Source organism: Oxyura jamaicensis, chromosome 1 (genome assembly GCF_011077185.1).
Source record: "Oxyura jamaicensis isolate SHBP4307 breed ruddy duck chromosome 1, BPBGC_Ojam_1.0, whole genome shotgun sequence".
In the NCBI taxonomy this organism is placed as follows: Eukaryota; Metazoa; Chordata; class Aves; order Anseriformes; family Anatidae; genus Oxyura; species Oxyura jamaicensis.
The window spans coordinates 35,606,243-35,633,129 of NC_048893.1; the positions used below are offsets into that span (position 1 = coordinate 35,606,243).

At 43.3% G+C, this 26,887-nt stretch overlaps 1 protein-coding gene across 1 annotated transcript; it reads right to left on the bottom strand.

Annotated features, from left to right (window-relative positions):
* Positions 1-8,050: 8,050 nt before the first annotated feature.
* Positions 8,051-26,849, bottom strand: WIF1 (WNT inhibitory factor 1). Its single transcript, XM_035311208.1, has 9 exons — positions 26,700-26,849; positions 26,123-26,231; positions 22,863-23,003; positions 18,608-18,703; positions 17,206-17,301; positions 15,733-15,828; positions 11,785-11,880; positions 11,124-11,219; positions 8,051-8,885 (listed from the first exon to the last, which is right to left on the bottom strand). The coding sequence occupies exons 1-9, from the start codon at positions 26,847-26,849 to the stop codon at positions 8,764-8,766; spliced, it is 1,002 nt and encodes a 333-aa protein (XP_035167099.1). The 3' UTR covers positions 8,051-8,763.
* Positions 26,850-26,887: the final 38 nt, after the last annotated feature.

A 26,887-nucleotide genomic window follows, 5' to 3' on the forward strand; every position in this document is an offset into this window, starting at 1 on the left:
CACTTGGCTTTTTTTGTTTTCAATGTGCTGTCTCACATGATTGTCACTCAGTAAGGTTTATTACTCAATTAGAAACGTTTTCCTTTCGCAAAGACTCACTGGTGGTAGAGGTATTTATGTAACCCAGGCAATTTGGAACTTAGTTGGGGTCTGCAGTAAAATGCTCAGCCAAGTGGTTTTGATAGTAAAAGGAACTTTTTTTTTTTCTTTTCTTTTTTTTTTAATGGGTAGATCACAATGGTGGCCGAGAAATCTTTGTTGCTCCCTTTTCTCCCATCAGCAACACTCATATCCAGGCTGAATAAATCCTTCGACGGCATTCTTTGCTCGTGGCTGTTTGATGTGGTTCCAGCAGCTTCAAACACAGGAGGCATCCAAACTGCACAGAGCCAAAATGGCCAAAACTCCACCGTGGCAGGAGCCTCGAACAGCAGCGGGGCAGGCTGGCAGCGCCTTGCAGGACTGAAGATGCCCACCCAGCAGGCAAGAGGCAACTGAATCCCTCTGCTCTTCCATGACGTGGCAGTGCTGGGAGTGCCTTTCTTAGCTCGGACCTTATTAAGCTGCTCCAAACCAACAAGCCAAGCTCCCCACCAGCATTCGACCACTGTGCCAAGAGGAAAATAACGAGGTTAAAAGCACTGCACAGCAGGAACACATGGGACTACAAAGAGGTTGGGATTGCCGGAGAGTCCAGCATGGCCATGTCAGGGTGCTAGGGATGGTGCTACTGCAGTGCTTGTCGGGGCCAGTGGAGGAGATATGTGGCTGGTGGCTGTGAGCACCTTCCTTGGACAGAAAGCGATACCTCTGATCAACTTTGGCCATTTCTCAGTGCCACAGGAGGTTGGGGAGCCCAGCTTGGCTGGCCAGAGGACAGCCACATGCCTCCAGGGTTAATGCTGTCATTTATTTCCAAGCCCTCAGCTGGCTGCAGCACATTGATGTCCCCAGAAACCAAGGATGCCCCCAGCAAGTCTCCTTTTGGCCACTTTCTCCTTCTGCCTGCCAAGTCTGCTTTCCTTCAGCCTTTGTCTTTCTCCTTTGCTTGGTCCTCTTGGACTTCAGTGCTTCAAGTGGCTTTTCTTTTTAGTCCCCTTCTGTGTTTATACTGGGCCAAACTACCTGCATACTGGATGAGGATACTTTCTGAGTGATTTAGGAACTTTGAATAAAACAGCTCTTGTTGAAAATGCTGATTTGTCAAAACCAAATTTTAGTTCCCATAAGAACATGGGCTTTTTTTTTTTTTTTTCCTTTTTTATCTTTTTTTTTTTTTTGATAAAAATGTCTACAGGAAACATTTCTTGAAACCCAGAAGACTAAAAGCAGACCCTTGCCAGGGACCAGAGAATTTGAGGATGAGTGAAGAGAGTCATTGTTTCTTTCTGTTCGTCCCAGACTCTTTCTTCATTTTTCATGCCTGCATAAGGGGAAGTGCATGAGGCTTGCTACTGCCTCTGCTGAACTGTGGTGTGGATAGACTCTGTCTTCCTCAGCTAGCATTCTGTCACCTTTCAAGAGGGAAAAATTCATTTTAAAAACAAAAATCCCAAGTAAGAAACCTCAAATAATTGTAGGAAACCACCACAGAGGTATACAGTATCCAGTTGAAAACCTTGTTGAAAACCGAACAGATTAAGCTTCTTATATGTGGTTAAACCGTGCCATTAATGTTAAAACTGTTCAAAGCACAAAATAAATTCTGATTTTTTTCTGTCAAAGTTTGTGGTTCAATGTTCACACATTCTAGGCTCCAGTTAAATGATTTACTGTGCAATTTAATGTCTTTCAGCTGTCACTTGCATAAAAGAGATCCGTTGAACGATCTGCCAGGAAATGAAGGCAACACTTGTCCAGGGTGGAGGTTGGCCAGGCCTGGGAAGCCCAACTTGCCAAGGTATGCAGGAGCAATCACGTCAGCCACCATGACCCATACGTGGAACCCAGAAAACATACACGGTGGTTCACAGCCACGCGGCTGTGATCAGATCTGCAAAAACACTTCATTTAAAATACTCTGAGCCTTTTACTTGGTCTTTGCAGTGGTTCATACTGTAGGCATGCTGCTATTCTTTGTCCTTCTTTTGAACTTTTCTCTCTTCCTGAGCTTCAAATGGTGTGATTTTTTTAAGTTTTTCTCAAAACTCCTTCACAAAAGCTTTTTAAAATCCCGATTCTCACATAACAGCATATGGGAGAGAAACAGTTACCATGGGACTGTGAAAAACATACCTCAGGAGCTCGGGAGCAAGGGAGGAAATAAAAAAGCCACAGCTCGTCGGAAATTACACGTTCTGTTGTTTGTCACGGCTTTGGGTTCTTGGCTGTGCCACTAGCTGGGGTGCTGCCGTGCCTCTTGTGCACAGGATGTGGGGGCATGAGCAGCAGCCGGCGGTGACCCCAGCCACCGACCTGCTCCATCCACCTCTGGGACGTGGCAGCAGCCCTGCAACGCGGGGCAGCACTGCCCTGACGTGCTCTGCAGGACCGAGGGAGGAGAATGAGGAAGTCATGTGAAACCAAAGAGTACACCTGGACTGGGATCTGGCCCTACTTCTGGGGTTATTAGCCATTTAGTATGTTTATGGCCCGCACAAGCTGTTAGACAGAAGCTCAGAGCAGATAACCATGGAGGTAAGTTCATAGTGTATCTTCTACAAAGTCACAGCTTTAATACTTGGGAGATGCAGAATCTGTCCCAGGTAAAACCTAATAGTTACTGAATTCACAGTGAAACACGAGTACCCTGGATCCAGTATGGAATTTCTTTAGGTTCAGTCTTTCAGCCCCACAGTATGCTTTTGTAAAAGGGAGTCGGTCTTGGGAGCAGCTAAGGAGTGTGGCTGAAATACCTGTTAAGGATCTCCCCCCTTCTGCTGATCTGCTGGGGGGCTGGTTGGGGTCGCTTACCTGGCAGAAAGCTGTTTTTCTCTTGTATGGAGTGCTGTGGGGTGGAGGAGAGATCTCTCTTCTAGCAGCAGGGAGCTGTGTGGCCAGCTCTGCTGGTCCTGTTGAATTGTGTTCAGAGCCTGTCGGTCTGACACGCTTCCCCGTGATTCTGAATAGCTCTTGCTGCTTTCTTCTCAATTCTCATAAATCTTCCAGGATCTCTTTTGAAATATGGGTACTGGAAGCAGATTTTTTTTTCCCTGGGACTAGCGCAACACCTCTTTAATAACAACATCTGGTTAGGATCTTTAATCCTGTCTGTCACAGAAAATTACATCAACATCACTGCAAGGTCCTCTCTTGCCCTTTCATGTGAGTGATGATTCAGTACGGTATGAAAAGAAGGGAGCCACTGTCAGAGCTCCGCTGCTGCTGCTTTGATGGGTAGCCCAGCTGGGAGAGCTCTGTTAAACCAGGGAAAGTGGGCAGGATGGCACAGCTCAGGAATCTGGGATGAGCTCAAGGGCAGTGGCCAACACAGCAGTCCCAGAACGGCTTGCAAGTCAAACAAACGTCCATGTATTCAGCAGAAGTCACTTCTAGGCTCCAAACATATCCCATAAACGAGCCAAGTCAGGTTTGTGCCGTACAGCTATGTTGCCAGATCCAAAGCAATGAGGCAGCAGCTTATAGCGGCACTCCGGCTTCACAGCAAAATTGAAGTAACACTGTTGTATCTTTGTCTGTTTATAAGCCTGAGTGGGGTGTTACACAGCAGATAGGAAGGCGGCATTAATAACAGAGAAGGTTATAATTAATATATGTAATTAGCATGCAAGGTTTTGAAAAGACCCCCTCCTTCCCCTTTTTCAAAGGGACATTCTTCATTGTCTTTTAGGGACCTTAGTTGGTGAGCTAAGTGAGATGGACAATGCATACCTCCCAGTTAGCCACTTTTTTTCCTTGTAATCCCTATTTTCTGGGATGCTGGAGGGGACACATACAAAAATTTATTTATTTATTTATTTATTTATTTATTATTTATTTATTTCTAGGAGAGGAAGCAGAGTTGAACAGAAATGTGGGATTTTACATTCCTCTTTCCATCAAGATGTGGCATGCAGCAGGTCTTTTCCTTTTATCTTAAACTCTTCCAGAACAACCTTTGCAGTGGATGTGAGAGTACTGCAGCACAGCCAGAGCTGTTACATGAGGACACGTCAAATCCACTTAAAAAGTGAAGAGGAATCTAAATGTTTAACTACCCTCCTGTCTCTTTTCAGGTACTTTCTGCACTCAGCGGCTCGGCCATTTGATTTAGGTGTTTGTATTACTCATTTGCTTCAGAGAAGGCTGGTCTCTCTCAAGCAGAACAGACTCGTTTGAGCGATCAAAACCTACTGCAGTCAAAGTACAAGCCAACAAACGATTTTCTTATTGTCCCCTAAATCCCCAAGGAAACGCCACATTCAAGGCATTCTGCTGGCCACATGGTTGCTGCTCTCTCTGCTCGTGGGTGGTCCACAAGGTGCTCAAAGCCGCTGCGTAAGGTGGTACTGCTGGGGGAAAGTGCAGTCAAACACAGTGTTACCGCAGTACTGAGAGGCTTCTCCTAGCAGGCAGGAGTGGGGACTTCCGAGCATATGCAGTTCTCGCGGATTTTCTGTTACTTGGGGTCAGTCTGACTTTTGTTCCTGTTATTTACTTGAAGTTACTGAGATTTAATTCAATGGAAAAAAAAAAAAAAAAAAAGTAGTAGAGGGACAAAACCTAAATCAAATATTTGGTATTAATAAATCATGCACTGTGAAGATGTTCAGGAACAGCTACAGAGGCCCACAGGTTTTATGGTGATGCCAGTTTCAGCTCTTTGGTGGCAACACAGCTGCATTTGCTTCCAGAGCATCAGCGCCCCCGCCTCACCTGGGGGTGCTGTGGGACTCCACGGGGCGCTGGGAAGTTCTTGCTCCCACTGATCTCAAAGAAACGCAGAAAAGAAAAAAACAAAACAAAATTGGAAAACCCTCTCACCATATTGCCAGATGAGTCAGTTTAGCCAATGATATCTGAAACACTGATAATTTTGAAGGGGAGAAAGTGTCAAACTAGGTCAGCACTTCAGCTGTATTTCCAACACAGTACGAGCTGGCCTCTCTGTTCAGGGATAAGATCCTCCAAAGACATACCAGGAAAGCAAGTGTTAGAAGGGATTTATAAGGATGTTTTTCATAAGCATCTAAACTGCCCATGAGCTGTGGCTTGGCCAGACATGGCATGTGTGTTAAACCCTGTGAAACATTCACATTTCCATGGAAAGATTTGTGCAACAAGGCTGTTCCTGTCTTCTGATGAGTTATCTGGAAAGGGATTAAAATACACTTTCTGCAATTAGTATAAATAACAGAATATGTTGCTTTAATTCAAAAAGATAGAGTGCTTTCAAAATATGTAAAAACTTTAAATTGTGACCTTTCATTTGAATTAATTTCATCGGGATGTTGTGAACTATGGAAAGTCACAGGTAAGTGGTAAATCTGCGCAGCCTGCAAGCAAGCCTTTTCCAAACCCTGCTGTTCCCCTGCCCTGCTGCTCTCTGTGCCTCAGAAAGCAACCTGAGGAGAGCACCTGGCTTCTGGTTTGGCTACGCACCTTTCTAAACTCTCTTAAAAAAAGACACGTCTCTTACCTCAACACTTTCTGCTGTGACAAACGCCTGTTTAAGAGTGTATGAGAGTTTTCATGGCACCACAGAGCAAGCAAGGAGCAGAGCTCCAGTGGGAGCTTGGCACTGGGAGCCACGCAGTGATTTCATGCAACCACCCTGTCAGAGCTGCAACAATGGATCAACAGCAACTGGAACTCATTTTACGTAAGAGGCTTTTTGTTCATTTTTTTTGTTTTTTAACTAGCTGCTGTTGCATTGCTGCGCCTGAAAACATCCTCCGAGGAAATTGTGCGGGTGCCGTTTAGAGCTGGAGAGGGTACCGCTGGTCAAGCCATGACCTACAGACAAAGTGGGAGAAAATTTCTGTGTGGGAAGTTGATGTAATTTAAGAAAAAATAATTGTGTTACAGCGCTGGGAATCTTTGAGGATCAGTTTTTTTTTTTTTCTTTTTGTACCATTTCTGACCATGTTCTACATTTGAGTAATAGTCTTTCTCCAAATCAGTGGTGAAAATAGAAAAACAAAGCAGCAGCAGTCTCTGCAACAAATAACAAAATAAATTATTCAATTTCAAAGAATACACTTGTTATTTTTAAGGAAGTGCTTTCTAAGAAATTGACGGGATCAGGAAAAGTTCAGCCAAAATTTCTGAGGAATCTTAAGTCAGAAATTTCTGCATTTTTTCCTGCCATGTGTGACCGATCTCTTCAGCCAATCTTTGCCTCACAAAGAGAAAAAAGCTGGAAAATGTGACATCTGAGTTAACAAACAGCTCCTGTATCATCCCTGGAAGCACAGACCAGTAGATGTGTTTTCTGTTCTGGGCAAATCATTCAGTCCTTTAATAAATGGTTGAATTTGTAAACATGAGGATAAATACACTAGCACAAGGAAGAATCAAGTGGATTAAAAACAGACATGCCTTGCAAGCGTGTGTTTGTTTACCAGTATGTTGGACACAGCTGAACCAGACTTGTATTTCAAGATAACTTCTCTTCAGGGAAACATCACAGGACCCAGAGGAGTCACTTGTCCCGTGTAGTGGATGGTGGTTACACATTTAATCTCATCCTAGTATAAATCTCTTTCTTTCGGTGCTTTTCAGTAAAATCTCTCTCAAAAAAAATAATCTTCCTCATTTCCTTCTTCCCTGGTTTCCATCACCCAAGTGTCTTCTCCTGTGCCTCACGCTCCCCATTTTTTACCTTCTTATGACTTTAAGAGGGAGCTTTTGGGAGAACACTGAACTGGGGCAGCAGCTGGGCTCTTCTCCTGCCCCACAGGAGGAACCCCGGTCACACCAGTGCCTGGTGTTTTGCCCGCTTGCCTGCAAATACATCCGATGATCCTTTCCAAAGAAGAGCTGATGTGGTGAGGAGAGGTCCACAGGCTGCAGAGGGGGGTCTTCTGGGGACTGAGGTTTTCTCCCCCGCCCCCCCCCCCCCCACAGCACAGCAATGCCACCCAAGCACCCTGTGCCCCAGACAGCCCCTGGCAGACCAGAGGGGTGCTGAGGCTCCTGGGGGCAGCACAGGCCCAGGGTTGGGCTGGAGGTCACAGCTTTGGAGCCCACCAGCCATAGCAGTCACACATCTATGCCAACGAAGCTCCTTCTGCTGCAAACCAGAGTTTCCCCACTCATGTTTCTCCCCTAACCGGACCCAGAGGGCACCGAGGGGTGGTCTCCTGTGGGACCAGGCTCATGGGGTTACATCTGCAGCCACACCACAGGAAGGCTGTGTAAGAACAGCCCTGCGGAGAGCTGACCTTCCTCTCTGGCCCAAGCATGTCCTTTTCATTGGCCTGTGTGTCCATTGCTTGAATAAGACCAGCAAGATCAGGCTAATAAACTGGTCTTTTCCCGTTGTATCTCAAAACCTTTCATTCATTAAGATTGATTTTGTGCCCCAAATTCTGTGTATTTCTTTATTCATGTTTCTCCCAGACAATAAGGCTCCTAGAACTGCAGTATAGCAAGGGTCAATATTTATTTGTTGAATAAACATTGTTCTTCAGCATGGCAAGAACCATCTGCATTGCCCTCTGTCCACATCACACTACAAATGGCCCATGACTGTCACAGGATGGAGCACCCAGACCTTACGGAGTCTGCGCACACCATGACATGGGAGCATCACCCTGGGATAGCAAACATCACCAGGAACAGGCGATTTCCCCCTTTTCTGCCTTTCCAAGGCAGCGCCTGAAAGGAAGCCTACAGAGAGAGTAAAAATTGAATCTCCACAGCTGGGACTCTGCTTGAAAGCCTCAAACAGGGACACAACCAGGCCAAAACTTGGATCCTCTGGATGCGCAACACCCAATGCCAGCACCCAACAGCACTGCCATTGAGACTGGTGCAGCAACACCGGCAGCAGGGAAGCAGGGACGGGGAAACCAGTCCAAGCCTGGTTTATGAAAGTCCTCTGGGGAAATCATCATCCCAAACCAGCACTGATGAGACTGGAGCAGGCCCCACAGAGCAGTACTCAAAAAACTACAGCAGCATCTTTATTTTATACATAACCGTCAGTATAAAAAAGTTTATTACATACGAGCTGTTTTGTTTACAATATATTATATTGCTTCAAGCCAATGCAAAAAGTTCATACATTATAGTTCTACTTTGTTTTAAATATATTATATTGCTTACATGGCACTGCCGCAGTGTATTTTTAATACACAACATTTTGCAAAACTGTAAGGCCAAAAATAATGCTGAATTGAGTAGTTCCGTTTTTAAATTAGGTAACATTTATTTATTTTTCTTAGGGAAAAGTCTAAATACATAATAGCAAAAATGTTAAAGGCAACTTTCCTTTGACTTAGGCAAGCTAAATCTGCAGTCACTGAAATGATTCAGGTTAGCATCTAGGAGGCTTTCTGCTTGAATATTGTTACTTAATTTTTGGAAAATGTTATATTGCAGGTATATAATAAAAACAAATGCAGTTTAAACATTACCAAAGTATAGTACAAAACACCATCCAAAGCACTGAAAGAAGAAGCCTATATAATCATGCTAAAGAAGTATTTATAAAACTTAAAAGGAGCAGTAAATATCAGCTCAGTGGTTTATAATGAAGCTAATAAAATTCCAGCCAGTAATCTTAACTGTAGTGAACAGCATTTTAACATCCCATCCATGAAAGGTTAATGAAGGCTATGAACTTTGTGTAACACGAACCATTTCAGATGTTGGAGTTCACCAGATATAATTGGATTCGGGTGGAGCGTGCCTCTCCTCTGCCTTTTTGGGTGAAGGCGTGTGCTGCCTGTGCTTGGTGCCGGCCGGCCTCAGGGCGCTCAGACCGCTGGCTCCGTACCCTGGAAAATTACCCAGCTCAAGAGAAAAGAAACCACAGAGGCAGCCTCATGATGTGCTGCTAATATTGCAAGTGGAAATGGTCCCCCTGCTTGAAGAAAGGCTTCTGCTGCACCTCACACCCATGTGGTCCCTTCCCCATTCTCTCCCTGGCTCTGGGAAGCACAGGATGCTGTCGGACAGGCTTAACCCCAAAAGACGGAGACCATCAGCCCTCTCAGGCTGTCACCCTGCTGCAGGTTCACACCTGCACAGCCCACAGCAGTGTGTACATCAGCCATGAGCCCCAGCGAGCACTATGGGTCGAGCATCCCTCTGGGTTCAACCTGCATTAGGCATGTGAGCCTTGCTTTGTTTTATAGCAGGACACAAAAAGAAAGAACAGCAGCAACAATAACCACCTAGGGGGAAGAAGGTAGTCTGAAACAGGCTTAGTAGAGCTGGTTTATGTTTAAAGTAAAAACAAACAATATGGAATTCAAAGTATCCTGTTGTCATTGTTCATAGTGTCACTTACCCATCTCACTCTGTAAAGCTTGTATAAATGACTATGAAAACCTGAGTCCCAGGTTCAGTTTTCTTAACCACTTTTTTTAAAAAGAAAATAGCTTCACTGAGCAGCCATTCATTTGATATAAACATGAACTTTTTAAGATGGTCCTTCTAAACTTGATGTTAATCCCCATGTGAACTGCCATCCCACACAGTCTTGAATGTGTTATTCAAGCCCCACGTAGGCACTTAAAATGGAGGTAAATTTTACCCCAATGGCTATTTTCAGTGTCTTTGCTGAATACAGAGAGTTTTACAGTGCTAAACGCAGCAAGTCTGTGCCCAAACTCCACATAATGAAGGTTTCAAAACCTTGGAGCTAGCAATAATGTGCAGCTACTGAATCTTCCTAATGGTACAGTGCAGCTCTGTATCTTGTTTTTGTTTTGCAGACAATTACTTCTTTGGTGCTGTTCAATCCTAGTACATCATTTTTTTCACTTGCTATCTCAGTTCTTTATAACTAGAGTATTACAGGAAGAAAAAGTGTATATTGAACTTATGAAGTCTATATTGATTTCCATGCAACCTTTTTTCTAACCATAACTTATATTGATGGTATTTCTCCTTCAGAGAATGACATAAATAATTAAATACAGGTCCACGAGCTAACAACAGAAAAACAGACTCCCCAAATGTAATTTTCATGGCATAATTCATTTCAGTTAGCTAATTTTACTGAAACAACTACATATATTCTGATACCTTTTAACATGATACACATCACAGGCATCAACAGTGTTTAATATAAAAAAGATCATTCCGTTGATGCTGCCACGTAAGATTTACATTTCTTACAGCTAGATGGTGCATTTTATAGCTGCAAAATATTTCAATGTTTTTCATCATTACTACTGAATACATAAAATGTGAATAGTTTGCCAACAGTGCTTAAGATAAATGTTAATCCCTCATGGGAGAATGTACAGAATGTCTCTTGAAGATTTGCTTACAAAGCCCTATTGCACATCAAATATAAAATTAAGTCAGAATTTGTTACTGGATATATCCAACCGTATTTCAAATAATTTTATAGTGCTGTTTCAAATCCAGTGAAATGTTGCAGCTGATGATCAGTTGCCCCATTAGATATCAAATAAGCACAACAGAAATTCATTTTAAGGACTTCAACCTTGCTCTGAGACAATTTATTTCAGACTCTGTGGAACATGAATGGGTAAGAGAAGAAGAAAATATGAAAGATGGTAAGCACAGATTTTGCGTAAGCCTGCAAATTTTCCCCCAAGCTTTTAAAGAACACTTGATTTTTATAAGTTTTAATGGGCTTTAAGACCTGACAGAGCTTTATGCATAAAAATGCCTATTTGACACTTTAAAGCCAGCTAATTTTACTGGAGAGTACTGAGGGACTTTCAACACACCCTGCACTACAGATGGAAGATACATGAGGTCACCTAGAGGCCTGGCTGACACCAGGCTCTAGACCTCCTGATACAGAAAAAAAGGAAGGGCCAGCTTTGTAAAACAATTTTAAACAGTTCTGAGTGTGTTTTTTAAAAGTAGTTAGCATTATGGAGAATTGAAAGTCTCTGTTTTATTGTTGGGATCAAAGATGAAGAGAAAAGAGGAGTGAGGTATTACTGATGATGGTGCTCTGGAAGCCGCCATTTTTGCGTGGCTTCTATAAGCAGCCCCGGCATGGACTCGGGAGGGTGGTTCTCACTTACTTTTATTGCAGTGCCTCCCATGCCAGCCTTCCTTGCACTGGCACTTGTTGGGTTCAGTGCAGGTCCCGTACAGCCCGCAGCTGGGCTCGCAGACAGCTGTAACAGAGCGGACACACGCGTTGGACTTGGCAACATGGTTCCCCTGTGCAACCAACAACATGCTGCAGGCCTTGGTGTTGGCGGGGGTCCCCGCAGAGAAGGCACGGGGGCAGCTCACCCCGCCATGGCAGCAGCAGCACCAGCCTGGCCACTGTCAGGGGGAAGCGAGCCCGGCGGCCCAGCGCACCCTCGCTGGCACGGGTGGGACAGGACACTGGCTCAGCACCATGCTCACGGGCGGCCAGCGGAGTGCTCCCATTGGGTTTTAATGTCGCAACATCCCAGCGTTTCATTAAGCATTTCTCTAGGAACATCTGTTATTGCTACACTGACACATTGCTGCTTTATAGGAGCCCAGAATGCAGACCAGACCTCAGGGAGGCTTTTGTAAAAACGTGTCTGGTTTCATAATTCCCCAGAGCCTGTTGTATGCTGTATGTCCAGGAAGTCAATTAATCTGAAATACTTTGATAACAAGCAGCTAGTGCTGCTATCATGGAAGCGGTCCTGTGTGAGCTCGATGCTCCAGCAACAAGGACTGACTGAGTGCTGTGGTACTTACGCTTTGAACAGAGGTCTCCTTGGTAGCCTTTGGAGCACTTGCATTTATTCTTACCGGTACATTTACCTCCATTGCGACAGGGCTGATGGCATTTACCTAGAAATTGAAAGCACGAAAACAAGGGACTTACTTGCCCAGAAAAGTCCCCGTGTACTCCTAATGGCTGTCTGAGAGGCCTGCTTTGTACCCAAAAACTCATCGGGCTCTGGTGTAAGTGTGATCTTACACTGTGGATCTGGCAGGAGGACTCCAGCGCAAGTCTTCGCTCCCCATTTACATGCTTTCTTCTGCTTTGAAAATAGGACTAGAAGGGAGCATGGCAAAGCCTGTGTGTCCAAGCAGTATTCACCCAGACTTGAGCTGCTTGGACTCTGCTGTAACCCATGCCACCAGCCAGTGTCACCTCCTGCTCTCCTCACCCTCCATGGGTGGGGAGGTTCCCCTTGGTGTTTGCAAAGTGTGGAATCCAGAAGAACCTCTGGCAGTGTAGGAGAGAGATTTAAACAATAGGAAGCTCAGGAACTGACAGGTATGGCAGCCACTTGCAGAAAATCAGTAGATCACCTGGGCCTGGAAGCTTGTGAAAAGAGACTGTGGAGGACCACGATGCTGTGGGTGGTGCCATGAGGAATGTTCCACACCACGGCTTAGAAACTAAAGGCGTATTACAAAAAGGTGCCCTTCTTTCCTGTTTGCAAACAGCAGATCATCTTTGGTGACAGTAATTAGGATTGGCAGACATTTTTCAAGGCTTTTGGTCCGGAAATTACTTTCCCTCACATTCATATTTTGCCAAAGGAAGAAGCTGGGTCTGACTATGTACGATGGTTTGCTTGGCACTGACTCACCCAGGATGGAAGAGATCCATACTGATGGAGCAGAGCCCCATGCAAGTTCTGCTGGGCCTGATTCATGCCAAGAAGCCTCCAAGGACCTTCCTCACACTTAACGTGAAGTCCCTGATCACCAGATTTTCAGTCCCTTCTTAGGATTTTTCTGTGTTATTTACCTAATTAAATCTCTAAGATTTAGCACTAATATTTACCTGAGTTTGTGAGCAAATAAAAGCTGGAACCTGGGGCAGCAAAGCACTTCCCTCCCCTCCCCTCTTTTCCTTTTTCTTAGGATAGTGACAGGCTTGCCCATAATAATCTGAGCACCAGCACTCCTTCTTTCCGCTGCTGGTGTGCTGTGCTGAAAACTTCAGGAAATGCACTCATCTCACGATGACTGCCCCCTTGGGAACTAAACACCCCAACGAGTGCCTGCTGGGCTCTCAACCCCACCAGACTTCTGTGATGCATGTGTGCATTGTCAATATAAAAGAAACATTTGTTCCTGATGTGCATAATTTTTTAATAGCCTCAAAACAAGTTTATAACCAGTCAGAGGAACAAACTGTGCTAAGGAGAGTTTCTGCAAAAGCACAGTTTCCTTGCAAAAACTTCTGGAGACCTGTTGGCCTTCTACTTTGTAAGCAATTGGATCTGGAGTAATGACTGAAAGGAGCAATGCAATGCTAAGGAAATCCAGGAATCCTAGTTCTTGAAGTAAATCTGGAGAATGTGGGTCAAGGCACAGACTTCCACAGGGATGCATTAGGCAAACATTTGACTCAGCACAGCTCAGTTAAATTCAGAATAAAATATTTTCACAGAATGGAGGAAAGTCTCTGCTATTAACTGAGATGTGAAAATCAACAGAACAGTTGGTGACAAATGGAGGAGGAATCCAAAACAAAATAAAACTCTCAGTTCTCAAACTGCAACAATAATTAGAGACAATGCACAGCTATAGCTAGAAAAGAAATCTGGAAGACTGTGAATGCTTGCTAGTATGGTAGGCTGGGCCCAGTAAATTTCCAAAGAGTCCTGGAGAGTAATTCAGCTATCAGACAAGCACTCAAAATCTTTAAACAACACTGGGAAGAAGGAAAAAAAAAAGAAAAAAAAAATTCTTAGTTTTCTGAAGGTGGCTTTCTGCCTGTTGAAAAGTTTTCTCCCCTTGTTATTTCAAGACCCCCATGACTGAATGTAGCTGGCCCTGGATCTAAGAAAACAGAAAGAGTTGTGTTTCCCCTCTGATGTTTTTAAGCCTCATCTAGCATTTCTTGCAGTCCTCTACTGTTGTGCTGGTGTTGGGGCAGTGCCCAGAGGTGGTAGCAGCCATCCATCACATACAAACAATTGCTGTCCGGCTTTATAAAAGCCAAAGCAAGTGCAGAGCTTTCCTTGCTCTCATCAAAAGATTCCTAGTTTATCTCTGAGCATCCTCTGAACCTGAACATTTTCCTTTCTTTTGTACAGGAACTAGTTTACTGCTTGTATTTTAATTAACTTAATTTGCACAGGTAAGCCTTTGCAGGAAGCCAAAGTCAATTGTACCTGTTCCAAGCAGCAGTAAACAATGAAGAGCTTTAGAGCCCCTGGGACAGACCAATTAAATGGAGCGCCCTTCATTATACATTCTACAATATCAGTTATAAGAATTCTCCCCCACCGGCATAAAATAATCTACACAACACTGGCATTAAAAAACCTACTCCTTGAACTTTGAACCAAGCCTTACTCCTTATTTGAGAAGTATCAACACAGTTGACTTTCTGAGGAAGGAAGAAAGAAATGACATTCCATCCGAGTGTCAAATTTGAACTTGGTATAAAAAAGTTACATTCAGTAGAAACCCACCCTGTTGTTCTTGGTGACATCTGATCTGAATTTATATCAAAGGCCCATCTTTGTTAATAATTTTGTAGCAATACAGGTTTACTGCTTCTGTTTAGCTCAAATTGTGATTAGGTAAAAATGAGTTGCAAAATGCAATGAATGCATAGAAATATGGTGAAACATTCACATACATCTACCTTTTATCTACACTTAAATATTCTGCAAAATGTTGGTCCTAGGGTATCTGCGTCCTTTCTTTGCATAATAATTAATGTATTTTCTTGTATTGGCTGACAGCATGTTGGAGTTTATTCCCATGTTTCCAAGTCTTTGCTGCTAGGCACTTTGCTGCTGTGAGAAGAGCCTGTCTTCACTGATGCATACAAAGAAATTACCTCGTACACATCCCAGACCAAATGCTGCTCTCTGTGCTCCTGTGATGGCTCTTTGAAAGTCAGTGGCATTATATACAACAGAAAGGTAAGGAAGCTACACACACAGTGTCCTGGTAGAAGCTTTAAGCCCAGAACGAACAATGTGGGTGTATGTTCCCAAAACCCAAATGCTCGTACTCCATTCAAGTGTGGGGAACTATAGGATTAATCCAATTTAACAGAGCTGTGAGAAAACTCTTCTTTTAGCAAGATCAAATGTCTGACAGCTGACCTCCCAGGTCTGTTCCAGCCTGGCTACATCTCCACCCCCAGCTTTACACAGTACACTTAGATCAGCCATGAGCTAAAATATTTTCAATTGCTTTGATGCTAAACTTCTGAAAATAGCAAGTCTTTTGATGTTTGCGACACAGATTTTCAAGTTGCCATGTGAATGCAACTTAATACATTAAGTGAAAGCTCTCAGCACTTACGGTTCAGTCCTCCCTTTACCACAAACCCATCCACTCCCAGTTTATAGCAGCCCTTTTAGAGGCACAGGCTTAAACCTAATCTGCTGTGCACAAGTGTGAATTGCTGCAACTTTTGAAAATAGCTGCTCTGCATGGACTTGGAGCAGCAGCGCATCAGTCTGCCACAGCATAGTGCTTGCATACCTATGTCGTGAAGGTAGTTACCAAGCCCAGTTACTGGTGAAACCAGAACAAGGTAGGGGGTGAGGCAGTCAGTCTAGCAGCGAGTCAAATTTAGCAGTAAGAATCTCACTTGGAGGCACCTGGATCTCTGGGGGTCCCAGCCAGCAGAGGCAGGTCATGCTCAATGATTTAGACACTGACAACAGAATAAGTTGATGTAAGGGAGAGCAAGCACATGGAGATGCTACTCACTGATTTCACATTGGTCTCCTTCAAATCCTGAAGGACAAATGCATTTTCCCAGATAGAAACACGTTCCTCCATTGAAACAGGTTGTTGTACAGTTTGCTGAAACAAATAAACCAGGAATGAACTAAATCACTAATATGAACTTAGTCTGACTTGCCTTTAATCTTTGCTGCTGCTCACCTTAAATAAACATTGAGTCTGTTTCAAAAAGTTGCATTAAAACCTTTTCACCTGGTTTAGAAAGAAAGACTGAAATGCAGATTTTCCTATAATGCTTTACATGGACACACACGCACAAGTCCATAGAAAGAGACAAACAAATGAACAATACAGCAATGAGATTCCCAAGGACAGGTTGTGTTACATCTTCATCAATCCTCACATGTGGAGCTCACTGAAGGATCAAGTCATTATTGCTATTGAAACTGGCTGCGTGTGGTATAAAGAGTACAATCTAGGACTGGAAGTCACTTCCCCTAGAAGACACTTCACCACAGCTCTTAATTAATGCCGTGGGAGATTTGAGGTTTAACAAGAAAGAAACCTTTATAAGTTTTTGCTTTGTGGTGACATAGGTACAAATGCTGACCCTCTCACTTGCTAAATTACATTGCGTTGGATATGACTTTTCACCAAACATCTGGGATTCAAATTAATCTCGCAGTTAAACTTCCTTCAGGACATTGGGACCATTTCATTGCAGTGCACTTTTGAAACATTTTCAAAGTGCAATAAAGGTCTCATAAGTAACCACATACAAGTCAGAAGGATTTTGACTCCAGCAGTTTGTTCAAGCATTCCTCAAGGCCTAGAAATGTTTCCATTATTTTGCTGGAGAGACCGCTAGGACCTTTTGCATTTGCTCTCTACTTCATGTAGTTGTGCAACAACAAAAGCAATGTGGTGTTCTGCAGTCTTCTCCGCCATGAGCAGGTCAGTGGTATTTCTGCAGCAAACCACTTGGTTTTCTCTATGTGGTTACTTGCAGTGTTCCAAATTACTGTTCTGGACAACTGATTGCTCCTTTTTATCCCTGAGCCACAATGCAGCAACGACAAAAAATGAATAGACTGCTTATTATTTTTTTTGTGTCTAGATGCAGCAAATTAATGTACTAAGTAATTAGTAAAACTAATTCTACTCCAGGAAACCACAGATCAAATACAGATCACTTATTTTCCTTAGTGAATTTTGTGGTAGGTTCCATGGCTTTCAGTGGGTCAGCTAAAGAGATTACCTAAATTACCCTTCACTCAGCTGGCGGGTACGGATGCCTGCCCATGTAGCTGCAAAAGCGTTGTGTGCCCCTGCGTGCTTCCTGCAGCTCCCAGCCTTGGGAAGGATCACGAAACCATGTCCTGTAAAACTTACTTCACCACTTGCTTGCCTTCCCAAAAGGCTCTCCTAGAGGGAAATTAGCATGGAGCAGAACAAGTGGCCACAGGAGGCGGCACCCAGGGGTTTGGCTGCAGTTACCTTTGTCGCAGTTGATGCCGTAGAAGCCAGGGGGGCAGATGCACAAGCCAGGGGTGATGCAGAGCCCACCATTCATGCAGCGAGGAGCACACAGCGCTGAAGAGCAGGAAGAAAAGGAGAATCATCACTGGTGTGACTGCAGACAGGACTATTTCTCTAGGGGATATGCTCAGGGGTGTCAGCAATTTAGTGGGGTTCCCAGGCAGGATCCTGGGAACCCTCCCTCCTGCCACTCCATACGTGTGCATAAGCACTGCTACCTAATTTAGGAGAGGGGAGCATCTAGCGTGTTGGCCAGACTGTCCTGCATGCTCCCCCTGAATTTTTTCCAGAGCCCCTGCGCTCTCCCAAGACTCCTCTGCAGTTGTGGCCACCCCACAAGGCTCTTCCAGGGAGGCATGTCAGGGAGCAATGTTTCATTTCGTGGTTGCCCACAATTGGTACATGCTGCGAGGCTGTGTCCATACAAGAGAGTTCAAAAGTGCCTGGACGTGGGGACAACTGGGGGCACAGGATCATCCATCTTGTGAAATTGTTGGTGCTTTGTCCCTGGCTGCCCGGGCACAGCCCTGGGGCGAGCAGCAGCCACAGGTCCCTCCCAGCCAGGAGTTTGGAGGTTTTTGCTTTGGAAGCTAGGAGAGTTTATTAAACACACAAATACAAACTGTGTCATGCCAGTTGGCCTCCAGGCCAGAGAACAGTCCCTGACCCTTTGTATTTAATATTTCGGATGCAGCCAGAGCATCTGCGAGCTGAGTGGGGAATGACATCGAAGTAGGATGCCCACAGGGGGGGTTGCTACATCTCAGGCCACCCTGGCGAGGGTCTCCCACTGGCGGAGGAGGAAAGAAGACACAGAAAGAAGAGCTACTTTCCTCACCAAGTCACACCAATGTCCTGGCCCCTCACTCTTGGAAATGTTACTTGGGGCCATTAGTCCCTAACAGAAGGAAAAAGGAGACTCTTTCCTTCATCTCCCTATCTTCATTGTCGGTCTGCCTCCAAATTAGATCTTATCTCCAAATAAATCAATGCAGAACAAAAGTCCTGTGCTTTGTTTTCCAGCGAGTCCTTATTAGCAGAAGAATTTTATTTAATCTTTTTGCCAGATGGATTCTCTGTGATTAAGGACCCCTTAACAATTGTGTCAGCTTTTGTTAAAAACAATCCCTTAGCAAGAAAACATTTTTTTTTATTATTATTTTTATTTTTTTTTTTTCCTGAGCAGTTAATGTTTCCATTAGAACATGGATCATAACAGTAATTCACTTAGATATGTGGACTCAAAATATATGAAAACTTCAGAATAGGCCATTCATATCTTTAGGGGTGTCTACAATGCAGTAGCTACAGTTTTGTTGAGATTATTGTAAAGAGAGTTGAGAATTCTTTTTTAAGTTACCTTTCTCGCAGTGAGGCCCATAAAATCCATCCGGACATTCACAGACATGTCTCTCGTTGCAAAACCCTCCATTTCTGCATCCTCCTGGACACTCCGCTTCATAAAATATAACGACAATCTTAGTTGGATATTTCACACTTCAGCTGTCACTCAACTTTCACTAGTACCAATATACACCTTTGATATAACAATAAGAATATTTGCTGACAGGCAGGCAAATGCTGGCCAAAGTGGAGATTCACCTTTCCTCAATAGAAGCTGTTCCGTTTGTGTTCATCTACAAATACAGGTTTGATCAGGTGTGCAGACAAATGCATGATGTGCTCATTGGCAGATCATGCACATCTATCTCTCTGCTGTTCTGCAAGTGAAAGAGCGATGTGGGTGCTCTGCACGACCCAGCCCCATTTTCTCCACGTGGAAAGAAGCAGGCAGCTGCTGCAGGACCTGCATTATTGGTCAGACCCCCCTTAGCATGCGGGGCCAGGCTGGTCTCAAATTCTGCAGCCTGAAGTTGACTGCACTTCAACTTGCATTGCATTAATTACTACATCTGTTGCTCCTAAGGTGGCAAAGTGATGAAATCTGTCTTCAAATGAAAGAGTCAGCTTCACGGCTAGATGAAAGAAGGCCAGAAAGAAAGATGAAAGCATTCCTGCAGAGTGATCCTGTATCATCATCCAACTCTTATTCACATCTCCACTATTGATCAAACACTGGTTAAAGCATTTAGCAACACTGGCTGGATTACACAAGGAAGAGAAATACATCTGGGTATCATCACCATCCTCAAAACACTGGAGTCCATCAAACAAGAGGCAGAATGAACCCATTGGAACCCCACAAAAACACAACTGCCAGGCAGAAAAGCAATTCCTCAAAAATGCCCTCACAGATCTCCCACGGACAAGAAGGAAGGCAGGAGAGGCTGCCGACTCCCATTAGAAAATGAAACATCACTTGTGATCAGTGGAACCAGGGCCATGAGGCAGCTCTAGCAGAGTAGGCATGACCTTCTCCTTTGGATGCAATACTGCATGACGCTCCGAATGATCAGGTTCAAAAAATTCTGAGGTAAGGTAGATCTTCACTCAGAAACTGCAACCTATTCAACCCAAGCTCAAAGATCACCCATTAGACAGCAGTTGGCTGTAATTTTGGCATCATGCCTTTTTAATCCTTTGGTCTATCAGTGCTGTAAACATATGTAGCTGGTGACACCTTCCAACATCATCGTTAACTGTTTAACATCTTTGTCAGTGACATGGACAGTGGGATCAAGTGCACCCTTGGCAAACGTGCTGAGGGTCAGCAAGTTTGCCAATGCCACCAAGCTGTGTGGTGTGGTCAACATGCTGGAGGGAAGAGAACCATCCAGAGGGACCTGGGCAGGCCTGAGAGGAGGGCCTGTGCAACTTCATGAGGTTCAACAAGGCCAAGTGCAAGGCCATGCACCTGGGCCAGGGCAATCCCAAGCACAGACACAGGCTGGGAGGAAAATGGATTGAGAGCAGCCCTGAGGAGAAGGATCTGGGGGTGTTGGTTAAAGAGAAGCTCGACATGAGCCGGCAATGTGCACTTGCAGCCCAGAAAGATTCTTAAAAATGTAACTCTTATTTAACACAAAGGAAAACATAACCCTGGACTTAAATAAATTAGAATTATCCTGCCCCCTTCTAACATCTGTCAGGTGACACATCGATCAGCTATGGCTATGAGCAGTATTGCTTTCTGCCGCACTCCGGTAATACCGCTCTCTTCACTGGAATTATGAAGGGGATCCCCGAGACTAAACAGAAGGTAAGAACATCTGATGTATCAGTCAGGTGGCTGGATGCTATGTGCAGCTGTCACACAGACAGAAAGGAGAGAGGATAAAAGGGGTAATTTTAACATACTCTTAATTTTAAAATACTCTTCCATCTAAGGCCATAGATGGATGGGGGTGGGGGAAGAAGTGTTACTTTAAAAGTAAATCTGTTTGCAGCAGTATTAATAATAGTAAAGGCTTTTTAATCTTATTTGTTCTAACAGTATACGCTAGGACTCTTTTTCTGGAAATGTTTCTCTCTCTGTAACCAAATGCGGAGCTGCTATTCATTACAGAGAATGCATGCTTAAATACATACCATTTCAAACAGAAAAATAGGAAAACACAATTTTTTGTGCGGTCACCTCTTAGCCACAACAAAGCCTCTCCTCTCCCACAAAATTGCTGCCTCGCTCTGCTCACTTCCTCTGGTGGGGGCCCCTCTGGTTGGCCACGAAAGACTGGAAACAGTGACTTGGGGCCCAGGCAGGAGGAATCTGAGCTCCTCACCACAAATGGCAGCTTTCAGAGGGAGGAAACTCACCCTCACACTAATACAAACCGGTAGGAACATCCTTGTCCTTCTCAGTATCTGTCCCAAAATGCTGTGGTGTCCACCTCATTGGACAGAGGGCAGCAATGGGAGTTACCCCAGTATGAGCTGGTGTGAGATGTCTCCTCCTCTGCCCACCTCTGCCGTTTGTAAAACCATCTTTGTGCCTCTCTGCTGGCTCAGGGTCAGTGATTGCCCTCAGCTTTCCTGAGTTTTATGATGCAATACTCCTAAATTTTGATTTTATTTATTTATTTATTTATTTTTTTGGTATCAGAATAGTAATAATAATAAAAATAACTAAAGCACGGGAACCATAGCTCAGATGAATGCTGCTAAGACACTGAGTTTGGAGCCTTTCCAGGACAAGCCACAATGCAGACCTGCAACTGCTGTCTCTATTAGATTACCCCAACACTATTTCCAAAGCTTATTAAGTTCGGTATCTTTGGACTGAGCTGACAATGTTCTGTGCTGTGTTTACATCGGGAACAACTTTGTGCACAAGGTCTGGTTGATTTTACTTCCATTCAGCCCCCATTTTTCTTCCTGTTCCTCTCCCCACTTCTTCTCCCCCTCCCCTGCTCTCCCTGGGCTAATTGGCAGCAGCAAGGCTTCAAAGGAGACAGCAGCCTGGCTATTCAGGTGCAGCGAGCTTTCAAAGAATAAACAGCTCCTGCCCCTGCTGCTTGCTCTTTGAAGCCACACTCCAGCCAATTAGCTCAGAGAAAACAGCTCAGGGAAGAAAGTGAAGGACTGGGAACGGAGGTTTAATAGGAGAAGAATAAAAATATCACTCTTTGTACGTCAGCCCTGCCACGGGTTAATTTGATACAATTGCACACAGTAAGGGATAGCTGCCTGAACTTGGATATGGATTTTTTCAATTTCCACAGCCTCGGTTCAAAGTGATAATCACAGCTGTTCATGGTGTATCAAATGAATGCAGAAAGTCTCATTACATACTGTCTATAGTTCATAGATTGGCTGATTAAACATGTTTCCTGCTTTCCAAGTAAACACTTCAATAGCTTCACGGTGCCCTTCCTCTATCGATGCATCTTGTGTGTGTTTCTTGTTTGATGACTGCAAATATTGAGGACCAGCTTCCATCACCTTCCCTGAGTGATGTTTTACTATGCAAAAAATTCTAACAAAATCAAATCATCAACACACATAGTAAAACGTTAATTAAAGAAGAGGGAATTTTCTTATTGGCTCAAATGTCTCATAAACTTTGTAATTATCAGACCAGCAACACAATGTGCTGCTGAGGCTGGTGAAAAATGTTGTAGCCCAAACCAAGAGGTTGCCATCTTGAGCTCCAGAGGAAGGTAAGCCAACTTTTGCAAAAATTCTCTGATTTTTGCTTTTTTTGATTCAATTGGGATGTACAAGTTCAGATTTAAAGAAATGTTGAGCTATGACACCAAAGAGTGTTAACTGAAAACAGGGGCCCCCTACAGATCCCAGAAGCTAAGTCCTCAAAATTATGTGTCATTTCTGAAAATGTGAGCCTCAGCTTGTTTTCCATAGTACTGACTCTCCTCCAAATGCTTCAAATCATTTACTCACATTTGCTTCTCATATGATCCATTTCTATCGACATCCTTGAAATGATGAGCTGTGAACAGGAGGAGGAATGCCTCCAACCCAGTCTGCTAAAGGAGATGTAGTTCACAGTAAGAAAAAGCTTAGTAAACACATAGTACATGAACAGCAAATGCAAATGAGCAGAAAACCTACGGATAGAGCCAGAACAGCCTGGAATTTATAGCTTTTGCTACACATTGAGTGACCACATTATTATCCTGAATTATTATTATCCTGAATTAAGAAGAAAGTTAGGTGACCTGGTCTAACAGTTCTTGTCATGTCCTCATTAGCATTACCTTGCTGACAGGTCTTAAAGAAGATGGCGTTCTGAGGGGTCTGGAGAATGATATTGCCTTCTGAGTTCATTATGATCACATTGACTTCAAATGCAGCCACCCCATCTTGCTTGCCAAGACAAGGAAATCCAACCTGGACAACTTAAAGGAGAACAATAACAACAGTATTCATATTTACATGCATATCTACAAAAGCATACATTGAAATACTAGAGATAATAAGTATTTACAGATAAGCTTTAGAATCACCTTGTGCACAGACACCTGCAGGGCTGGAACAACTTCAGCACAGGAGGCCAGCCTGGGTTGCTTTACTGACACAACCCCAATAGTCTGCAGCACAGACAGTGATCTTAAGGCAAACATACTTCTGCCTGCAGACAGGGCAGTTACTCATGGAGGTATCTAAGGATACTATTTTCAAAGCCATCAAAATGAGCCAGAAGCCTGTATGTAATTTTCTAAGCTGCCTTGATCACTTCTGAGCCTCACATTTACGGGCTGTCACATAACTTCTCCAAAAAGATCTCATGCTTTTTTTATTATTATTATTATTTTTAATTTGCTTTAGGTATGTTTTGCTGTTACGGATCTTGCAATTAATACTTGAATAAAATGCTTATTTAATCAAAACTTTCTCCATAATATGCTGGCAAGACAGTGCACTTAATAAATAAGATTGTGGGTACAAGTATTTAAAATGAATAGAGGAACATCACTATGACAGAACTTGTTAAGTGTAGCAATATTTGGAGACTGCCTTTCCAGGAAAAGTATTCAAACACTTTTAAACTACAAAGAGTCCAAGGAAATAATTAAGGCCAGTAAGTCTGGAGTATTTTAATGAGGAAGCAAGCCTGATACCTCAGAGCTCTGGAATGCTCCACTGTGATGGTCACAAGTGATCTCAAATAATCTTCAGATGAAATGATTGTGTCATTTCTTCAAAATTGGCTGTTTCTAGCTCATTTAAAAATTAGATCCAGCTAATAGAAATTGTTTATTCATTTCTTCTGAAGCTGGCCTGAGGTTTCAGAACAAGATGTAGAGCTAACAGCCTTACATTTGGTTTGTTTTAAATTGCTTGTTATAAAAACGTTGCATGTAATAATCAGACAATTTTTGTTATTTTCTGCCTTGGTATAATACCTTGGAATAATTATTGCTGAAACCATTCTGCTTCTGGTAAGTCCCATGGACTGAAAAGTCTGTTGCAGTTTTCATTATAAAGCAATTTCATTGCTGAAGTGCCTTTACACTGATCTTTTAAAAGACCATTATAAAAGGCATGTAACCATGTGGTAAGAAAAAGAAAAAGAAAGAAAAAAAAACTCTTACAGGGGATAAAAAGCAGTTTAAATGCAGTGAACTTCTTAAACTGTAGTAACCTCCTCATAGCTCAAGTGCAGGGAATAATTCAGTGCTTGTATGAGGATGTGTGTGACTTAGCTGAACAAATTGCTGTGGGGAGGAAGGCACAGGAGAAATTTAATGACGGCACTACAGCAATTCCTAGATTTCATTGCGTCAGTAGCAAACCCCCAGTCTGCCTGGAGATTTGACAGCAAATGATGTCAGCCTGTAGGTTTAAATGCCCAGGGCAAGGGCCAGCCACGCATCTGAAGTTGAAGGGGACAGGTCAGAAACCCTCCAGCAGTCCCCAAAGTGCAAGTGCCCATATTTTTGAACTTTCCATGTGCCCAAACTCAGCACACAAAAACACAATAAAGGCTGACTTGGTTTTGAATTTGCTGACTCCAGTTTGAACCACTGGATCTTTGTAGGTTTCCCACTGTGAAATGAGCAGCCAGTCTTTTCTCATTGAACAGATATCTACATGCTGTAATCAAGGCTTCTCTCAAACATCCTTTTTTTTGGCTAAGCTGAATAGTCTTAGCTCTTTAAACTCTCACTGAAAGGCATCTTCTTCAGCCCTTTTACCATGTATCAATATTGTACCACGTGGCTAGGTTCAACAACCCTAACCCAGGTAGCAATCCCGGGATTTGAGGATAAGATTTTCAAAGGAGTCTAAGGAACCTGAGTGATTTAAATCTAATTTAATTTGCTTCAATATTTTTTATAGCATTTATTTATTTAAGTCAACTTAGTTAACTTAGGCTGGATAGCAAGCAGCATAAAAAAAAGCCTTCACACCAGTGGCTCATTGTTAAATACTGAACATGCTTGAAATACTGTGCATGTACCGATTATCAATTGCTGTTAAACACCAGATGCAGTATAATGCCACACAGGACTTAAACACAGCGGTGCACTGCTCACTGTCTGCATAAGGGAGCACCGTGGACATACCCGTATTAGTCCTGGAACTGAGCTACCAGCACCACAGACAGGGTAAGTTCATCTTGGTTTTAATCAGACCTCCCACCATGATGGTTACCAGACCTTCTGCTGGAACTAGGAGATCTCATCCCTGGCCTCCCTGCATTTGTAGATTAGATGTTTTACTAAACACAGTCAGACGGGTCATTTTGATCTAGCCTTTCTAGATAGTTAAAAATTAAAGGAGAAACTAGTTTATATTAGAAGATGCTGAGTGCACAGCCTTCCACATTTCTCACCTGCTTTATACAGCGATGAAAATAATGCTTAACATGATCTTCATCTTCCTGACTTCTTGGTTAGAGTCAATGTCTATATTTGCAAACTTGTTGGGCTTGCAATAAATTAAATTGCAGCAATTATGGTATGAATATTATATCACCCTTCACTCAAACCCATTTTCAACACCACTCATTCAACTCACAGTGAATGGAGAGAGCAATCCTTTATGTTAAAGGGAAAAGTGGCAAATGCTAGGATTCGAAACCAGAACTTGTGCTTTTGAGTCCGAATGCCCATTGGCAGCAGCTGACACCAGCTGAAAGCAAAATGCCCACAGACTGCAACCTCTGAGAAACAGAATAATTGGATAACTATTCCTTACCGTGATCAAAGATCTTTGTTTTCCAAAAGTTGCACAACAATAATAAAGTCTCACCTACATTCATTTTATGCAAAAAATTTGCACAAATTTCTGCTGGTTTATCTACATACAGAAGCTTCATGTGACTTGGCTCAGGCAAAACATGCTGCTGTAGTCAGGCAAGGCACTCACACGCTGTTCAGTGTCAAGCGCTGCGACAAGCATTTCTTTAGCAATAAAATTCAAAACGTCAGTTCAAAATAAGGCATGTAGGCTTTACTGGCTGTGGGATATTTTTTACAGGAACAAAATTTATAATTCCAACAGCACAAACCTGATGCTTTATGAGGAACTGTTCCGAGCAGAGGGATATTTATAGTTGGATCAGCCATTATGCCTTTATCCAAAGAGCGCAGAGACAGGAACTCGTAGAAGTACTCAGCCTATGACAGAAGACATGGGAAATCATTATGTATTTTAATTGCAGTCATGGAAGCAAACCATTTAGCACGTAAGTTACAGCAGAAAAATGCTACATTTTCCTTGTGTCATTCACTGGATTTGTTTCAATTATTTCTACAATTGCTTCTTTACCTAAGCATAGCTTTCTCATTACAGAAATAGCAAATAACCATACAGTAAAATCCAGTACCTGGATAACAGCAAGGAAAATAGCATGCATATGGCAAATTAATGTTATACAGAGTATACAGAGAATACGTTTTTTTACAACCCTCACCTTTCATCTAACCACAGAAAAAAGGATGAACGCTGGGATACTTCTTAAAGCAGTTCTTTGTTTGTTTGTTTGTTTTTTTGTGCAGCATCCCCGTGGAACTGACTGGTGAGCCTGGGCAGCCTGCCTGGTGCTTCCTTCCACAGGACCCTGGCCTCTCTGTTAAGTCACCTGCCCAGTCTTTCTTCTTATTTGCTTCAAAGTGGGATTCCTCTTGCCTAGTGTCATGCATCTGAGGTGTAGATGTGCACACTGTGTGCTCCTGAGGTGTCTGCATCGCAGCAAGGCACTTGAGGCTTCCACGGCTGTTAATGGAGATGGGCATTCGCACAGCACAGCTGCAGGTGCGCAGATCAAGTGGAA

Excerpts from the sequence above, each read along its gene's own strand:
- WIF1 (XM_035311208.1), bottom strand. The coding sequence starts at position 26,849 with ATGCCCATCTCCATTAACAGCCGTGGAAGCCTCAAGTGCCTTGCTGCG. Across the intron at positions 17,302-18,607 it reads TGGGCCTCACTGCGAGAAAG|CGCTGTGTGCTCCTCGCTGC; the intron begins GTAACTTAAAAA and ends CCTGCTCTTCAG. Across the intron at positions 15,829-17,205 it reads CGGCATCAACTGCGACAAAG|CAAACTGTACAACAACCTGT; the intron begins GTAACTGCAGCC and ends TATTTGTTTCAG.